This window comes from Morus notabilis, unplaced genomic scaffold (genome assembly GCF_000414095.1).
Source record: "Morus notabilis unplaced genomic scaffold, ASM41409v2 Scaffold812, whole genome shotgun sequence".
Lineage (NCBI taxonomy): Eukaryota > Viridiplantae > Streptophyta > Magnoliopsida > Rosales > Moraceae > Morus > Morus notabilis.
The window spans coordinates 111,472-118,432 of record NW_010361467.1 but is presented as its reverse complement, the minus strand read 5'-3'; the positions used below and the strand labels follow the sequence as shown (position 1 = coordinate 118,432).

Genomic DNA, 6,961 nt, shown 5'->3' with positions numbered 1-6,961 from the left:
GTTCATAAATTTAGAATTATGATTTAAAATTATTCTCATTTTACGTGTATTTTTTATGAGAAAAAAATACTGTAAATAACTATAAATTATAATTCACAATAATAGACGAATATAAGAAGCAAACATTCCTTAAATAATGCGGATCCGTCTGCTGGGCCACATGAACCCTATAGATGAGCCCTTTTGCCACTATTATGTGAGTAATGTGACCATGACGTGGGGTTTTTTTTTTCTCTCAAATATATATCCTTTTTCAATCACCCACTCTCTGTGTTTATATTCCATGGCTTGAATCTGAACCACCGTCGATCGAGTTAAAACCTCGCCGTTGCCGGAAAACCTCCATAAGGCCATATCAGGCTGCAATATTGCCTTGCCGACCAGGTCTTGCAAGTTGCCAGTGCCGATCTCACAAGGAATAGAAGCGGAAAACCATCTATATAAAAGATTTTGAAGAAAGAGTCATTTCATCTTTTAGACGCATTTTGGTGGTTATTTTAATTTAGAGGAATTATGTTGTTTTACAAGGTCTCCAGAATTGCTTAAAAATAAAAGCTTTAAAACATTTAAAGAAAAAAAAAAAAGAAGTGAAAAATTTTCTAATGAACGAAAATAAAAATGAAGAAATCTAGAATCTAGCATTAAAAAATTTGGAAAATTTTCATAAAATCCCATGAGATCCCCATAGATTTTTTTTTTTTTTTTTTTTTTTGGCTTGAAAGATCCGCGTCGTTTTTCTGAATCTAAATGATTGTCGTTTAATATAAAAAGTGTGTTCTTTTTTTTTTTGAAAGGAAAAAAAGTGTGTTCTTTTTTTTTAAAGGAAAAAAAAGTGTGTTCTTACCATACACGTATTTGTTCATTCTTTCAATAAAAAGTGCTTTTCTTTTTGTTCAGAAATACACGTGAGTTTTCCTTATTAACAAAGATAAAATAAAATAAATAATGCAACAAGGAGCAAAAAAAAAAACTGTAAACAAAAAAAAAATAATATAGTCCCGTTAAATAATAGAAAATTGAATAAGAAAAAATTGTATAATTTAAATGGCCGCCATTGAGCAACGTATGATTTCCCAGTTTGTGGGTCCCATCTACTAGTGGTTCCCCTCCCGTTTCAGAAACGTCATCCAAACATTTGTCAAAAAATATCTTCTCGTCCACTCAGAACTCGCCACGGAGGACCATCCCAAAGGCTGTTCTCCTAGCCACGTCACCAGATCTTTTCAGGCCCAAATTCTTCCGCGCTCTACGTACACGCTTCCTCGACCGTCGATTTCTCAAACCAACACCTGTAGCCGTCCGATTCTCCACTGATATACTTGTGGACGCCGTAATTTACGTGCTCGAATTTTCATATTTAAATACCAAAACTTTTCTTAATTTTTTTTTCCTCCAAAAATCAGTGAAGACTCGGCATCTCGGATCGGTCAGAGATTTTTCATTTTTTTAAGGTAAGATTCTCTATTTCGGTCCCTTTAGTTTCTGTTTGTTTCCCTAGAAAATTTTCAATGCGTTACGGGAATAATCACGCAATTCTTTCCTGGAAATGCAGAGTTTCAACTATTTTTTGATGATTTAGCTTAACTTTAGATTCTTTTGACCAAGTTAGCTAGAATTGCAGAATGCTAATGTCTAATTAACTTCACTGACTGTGTAGTCCCCAATAAAAAAATCGGAGAAAATTACAAATTTACAGTAAGGAGAATGGAAAACTGGTTTTTCTTATGATGCAATTTTGCTGTTTTATTGCAGGATTTGGGAAATTATATAATTTTTTTGGTATTAATAGTTGTCAAAAGTAACTTGGCATGGGAGTTGTGACAGTTTCTAGCTCAGCTTCTCGAACTCCTTTAGGATTAAGCCTGAAATTCTCGAGTAATCGATCTTCAGTACTGAAGAAACCCTTAATTGTGGCTTTTAAAGGGGACAAATCCAATAAAACTGTGTTAGTTGCACCCCAGGATCAGATAATTTTGCCCGTAGAAACCCGAAAAGAGGTTAAGAGTAGGGTAGGAAAGGCTAAAAAGAGTTCGAACAGAGTAAAAGCCGTGGCTACGGATGAAGCTTCTACTAGTACCATGGAAGTGGATTACAATGAGGCCGCCGCCAAACTCGAGAACATATTCAAGCTTAGCTCCGCGGATGTGGAGGATGCGGTTGGATTGACAAGTAGGGGACGGAGACGGAGGAGTAAGGTTATTGGGGAAAGTGATGAGAGAGCAGGAAAGAAGAGTACTACTAGTGATACCGTGGTTAGAAACCGGAAGAAGAAGGCTAAGAGATTGAGTCTTCACAAAAGGGTCGAATTGAAGAGGGACAAGGAAGAGAATGTGGCTGTTGTTTTAGTTAGAAAGAGGAGAGAGAGTTTGAATGAAGAGGAGAAGATTGAGAAGCTTGTGAGGGAGTATTCAGCATCGACTGATTTGGTCAGCTTGGACTGGAAGAAGATGAAGATTCCGCCGGTTCTTCCTTCTTCGGAGCATACGTGGTTGTTCAAGCTGATGCAGCCTTTGAAGGTGAGCCTCTACCCTTTTTCTGCATATAAGTTTTAAGAAGAACCGTCACAACGGATGAACTTGGTACTTAACGTTGCCTTTGTTTATAGTAAACTTCTACTACTTTTTGGAAGCTAAATTATGTTGTATTTGAAACTTAGCAACTTTTTCAAGTGGGAGAAGATTTGCAAAAGACTTTGGGGAGAGAACCAACGGAGAATGAACTTGCCGAGGCGACTAATATAAGTGTGGTTCAAGTAAAAAGGCATTTGGAGGCCGGTCGAGCAGCCAGAAACAAGCTCATTAAGGTGAAAATTATGTCCTATACTATTTTTCCGCAAATGCATATGAATTTCTTTTTATTTGAGGAATTGAAATTTGAGAGGTGATTTCTTGTGTCTGTTGCAGCACAATCTCCGACTGGTATTGTTTGTAATGAACAAATACTTTCAAGACTTCACAAATGGTCCGAAATTTCAAGACCTTTGTCAGGCCGGAGTTAGGGGACTTATCACAGCAATTGACCGCTTCGAACCAAAGAGGAGATTCCGGCTTTCTACGTATGGTCTTTTCTGGATTAGGCACGCGATCATACGTTCCATGACTGTTTCAAGCTTTACTCGTGTCTCATTTGGCCTTGAATCAGTAAGCTCCTTTCTCTTACAATAAGCGAGGACTCTGTTATTTTTGTTGAGAGAAGCATAATCCTTTATAGGAAATCCTTACTTGCATTACAAGAAATCGAGAACATTGAGATTCGTTGTCTCAAGATGTCTTGTAAATCTCTTTTGTATCCGTGCAGGTTAGAGCAGAAATTCAGAAGGCCAAGATCGAGTTGACGTTTGAGCTCAAAAGGTTACCGACAGAGGAAGAGATAATTGAAAAGGTTGGTATTTCTCCAGAGAGATACCATGAAGTAATGAGGGCCTCTAAACCAGTTATCTCTCTCAATTCAAGGCATGTCACAACACAAGAAGAATTCATCAATGCTATCACGGATGTTGATGGAGTGGACGGTGATGACCGACGAAAACCTGCTCTTCTCAGGCTTGCTCTTGATGATGTGGTAAATTACTCAGTTTTCCTAGCTACAAATAGATTAGACAATATGGTTTTTTACTTGGGAACTAACTAGTCCTCTGATGGAAATTTCACTCCCAGCTTGATTCCTTAAAGCCTAAGGAGAGCTTGGTGATCAGACAGAGATATGGACTCGACGGTAAAGGCGACAGAACACTGGGGGAGATTGCTGGAAACTTGAACATTTCCAGAGAAATGGTTAGGAAGCATGAAGTTAAGGCTCTGATGAAGCTCAAGCATCCTGCTCGAGTCGATTATCTTCGCCGCTACATGGTCTGAACCGCATCCTTCTCCACACCATGTGCTTTTTAGCAAAACATCTCTCAACCTCTAGATGATACTAATGGCTACTCTATTGCTTTTACTGTATAGTAATGTACCATAGTCTGTTGTCAAAAAATTTGGGAAAAAGAAGAGAAGAAGAAAAGAGAAATTTGTGAATATAGAAAATTTTATACCATGTAGTTTTTGAGATTGTCCAAACTCATTACAACATGGGATGTAGTAATATATACATACTTCTTTCTTCTCTTCTGTATTTTAATGTTTTATACAGATATATATAATGCCTTTAGAGCCAGAGGAACATTTGGCTTTCTTTCGTTGCTATGACTTGGGGATTTAAGCCAAATAGTATAAATCTCATTTTGGAGAGTAGAGAACTGGTGAAATCTGCAAATTTTTAATTTGTTAATGTTTTTAAGGTGTTACACCCGTGATGAAAGCACTTATCCAATAATTTTGGTCTCAATTCAATGTTTGGTAAAAGAGCAAAAAAAAGTAATTATGCAAAACTTTGAGATTCTAGAAGTCAAAAGTCAAGTGGAAGGGTCTTTCTGCTTCCAGCTTAGGCCGGCAAATTCTAACGTCATTAATAAATTTTCAAATACCCAATGTGGCCTTGTTTATTCCACAATTTACGGGCCCGCCCGTTTAATTTGCTTATTCGAGTTTTTAATTTGAATTGAGATGTAATTTTATGTGAGAATTTTTTACTGTAGTAAAAAAATTTAATGTGACTGTTTTTAAAATTTTTTTACTATAACAAAACTTAAATTCTAAACTCGAATCGGTAAAATGAACGGGGCCTACGTCACTACCATAACTGTCTCTGGTATTATCATTAATTCAATAAGGCTTTACAACCATTGAAAGAAAGAAAGAAAAAGAGAGAAAGAAAGATTAATTCAATAACGCTTTACAACCATTGAAAGAAAGAAAGAAAAAGAGAAAGAGAGAAAGAAATCTAATACTAATTGGAAAGGTTATGTACTATTAATAGGTCAATCCTCTTCATTTTTTCGCAATTTCAAGAAAGAAACAATTTATCTAATCTAAAGCCAATTAAAATTTGGATGACCATAAACTTCAGAATTCTATATTAATATATCTGCTTTCTTCTTCTCTCGGCAAGCATATCATGGTGTCTCATTATCCAGAACCTCTCTATTTCCTCTGCTGTATCCAAAACCTCTCTATTTCTTCTGCTGTTCTGCCGGGGATCCTGCCGGCTATTAAGTCCCACCTGATCAAAACAAACAACAAACAGAACATACAAATTAGCCAACAAAAAAACTAGACAGAGTTTCACAATTTACAAAAAAAAAAAAAAAAACAAAAAAAAAAACAAATTAATCATGTTACTATCATATGTTCGCGTAATCCTATGCCACAAAACAACAATTAAAAGTCCTTAGCTGATCACGTTTCAAAACCAATGTTCATTTTGTTTCTATTTCAACTTTAAAAGCATTTTAATTAGTGAATCACCTTTCTCCGACGAGTCTAAACATTCTATGGACGAGATCTTCTTCTTCTTTTGTCAAGCTTATGGATCCCCACTCAGCACTACTTACCTCTGCATACCAAACAAAAATGAATTTAAACAAAAAAAAAAAAAAAAAAAAAAAAACAGAGAAGGGAAGAGTGTAACTATGTCTTTAAATGCAAAGATTAAACTATATAGTAGAACCCCATTATAGAAAAAACAGAAGATTTGTTCAATGACCTGTATCGGATTCGAAACCGGCGGCTTTGGCGAGTTTCTGGTGGCGGCGGCGGCAGTCTCTAATAGTCTCCATTGACAACGTGCAGTCTGAAAGATCAGAGGAGAATTCTTCAAGGGAATTTGAAAAAAAAAAAAAAAGAAAGTTTTTATAGACTCTTAAGGTTTATATGTGGAAAATATGCTAGACACGGGCCCGCGGGAAGCTAAAGAATATGCATATATATATATATATATATATATATATATGTATAGACGATACAAATAGGGTGCCAACAAACTTGAAATGGATGTCGTATAGTTTGTTTGACTTGTTAGGCTTATGGACTCGTGGTTGACAACTCCCAGATAGCTACATTTTGATGATGAGAGCAATTAAAAAATAATTGATAAAAAAATTGATTAAAAAAATTCTAAAAAAAAATATATTATACGCGTGATTTTAGTATAAAGAGAAGAGAGGAGATCCTTTCTAGATGTTCTTCCAAAAGGTTTTGATCATGCCTGGGTCTACATACAATATTTTAATAAAAAAAAAAAGCTAATCTTTCATACATACAATATAATATACAAAATGCATATAAATTAGTCTTTTATTACTATTTTTTTTAAATAAAAAGCTAATCTTTTATATTTTCTGCGGTTCTGTGAACTACCCTCCATGTGGCATCCCTTCTAGAAGGGGCAAAAGTGCAATGGTCTTTCTTCTCACCATTTTCCTCCTTGGAGGGAGGAAGCTTCTGTAATGAACAAATGTACTTCTCCATTTTTTATTATTTCAAACACAAATGCCAAAGTTATATCAAATAACATAAATATAAATTTTTATAAAAAAAATATTATAATAGAAATGTTTAAATCGTAATTCAAATTTATAAACTAGACAGGTCATAAATTAATTACACACTGCAAGACACTTTTATAAATAGTGCCATGATACTCTTTTATAAACAACAGTAATTTCACTTTAAAAATTAAGTCCAATATTAAAATTAACTCCAACTTTAAAGCATCACCGTCATCTTCTTCTTTTCCCTGGTTTCATTGATACTGCTTTAATTTAAGCATAGGGATTTTCAAAAAACTTGACTTCTCTTGCAAGTTAATAGTGTAGGTAAATTAAAATAGATTTTTTTCCTCACTCTGATTTCCATATCCAATGAATTTAGACCACTTTTAGTTTATGGATTCATAACCATGATTCAAAATTATTTTTAATTTATGTGTTTTTTTGTGAAAAAAAATACTGTAACGAATCACGAATTATGATCTGAACTATAGTACGAATCTTTACTCTAAACGATCCTTATTTCTTCCCACTGAAGAGATATTTGGGTTTGTCGTCTAAATCTAATGAATTTATTTATCCAGAATTCTCTAT

The 6,961-nt window shown here is 34.8% G+C and overlaps 2 protein-coding genes across 2 annotated transcripts; one reads left to right on the top strand and one right to left on the bottom strand.

The window, feature by feature from the left end:
- Nucleotides 1–1,419: 1,419 nt before the first annotated feature.
- Nucleotides 1,420–4,156, top strand: LOC21394711 (RNA polymerase sigma factor sigE, chloroplastic/mitochondrial). Its single transcript, XM_010099556.2, has 6 exons — nucleotides 1,420–1,451; nucleotides 1,753–2,516; nucleotides 2,657–2,803; nucleotides 2,904–3,140; nucleotides 3,298–3,561; nucleotides 3,657–4,156. Exons 2-6 carry the CDS (start codon nucleotides 1,809–1,811, stop codon nucleotides 3,852–3,854), a joined length of 1,554 nt encoding a protein of 517 aa, XP_010097858.1. The 5' UTR covers nucleotides 1,420–1,451; nucleotides 1,753–1,808; the 3' UTR covers nucleotides 3,855–4,156.
- Nucleotides 4,157–4,781: 625 nt separating this feature from the next.
- Nucleotides 4,782–5,771, bottom strand: LOC21394710 (MYB-like transcription factor ETC1). The gene is made up of 3 exons (XM_024166561.1): nucleotides 5,584–5,771; nucleotides 5,346–5,433; nucleotides 4,782–5,100 (listed from the first exon to the last, which is right to left on the bottom strand). The coding sequence occupies exons 1-3, from the start codon at nucleotides 5,654–5,656 to the stop codon at nucleotides 5,022–5,024; spliced, it is 240 nt and encodes a 79-aa protein (XP_024022329.1). The 5' UTR covers nucleotides 5,657–5,771; the 3' UTR covers nucleotides 4,782–5,021.
- Between the last annotated feature and the right edge of the window lie 1,190 nt (nucleotides 5,772–6,961).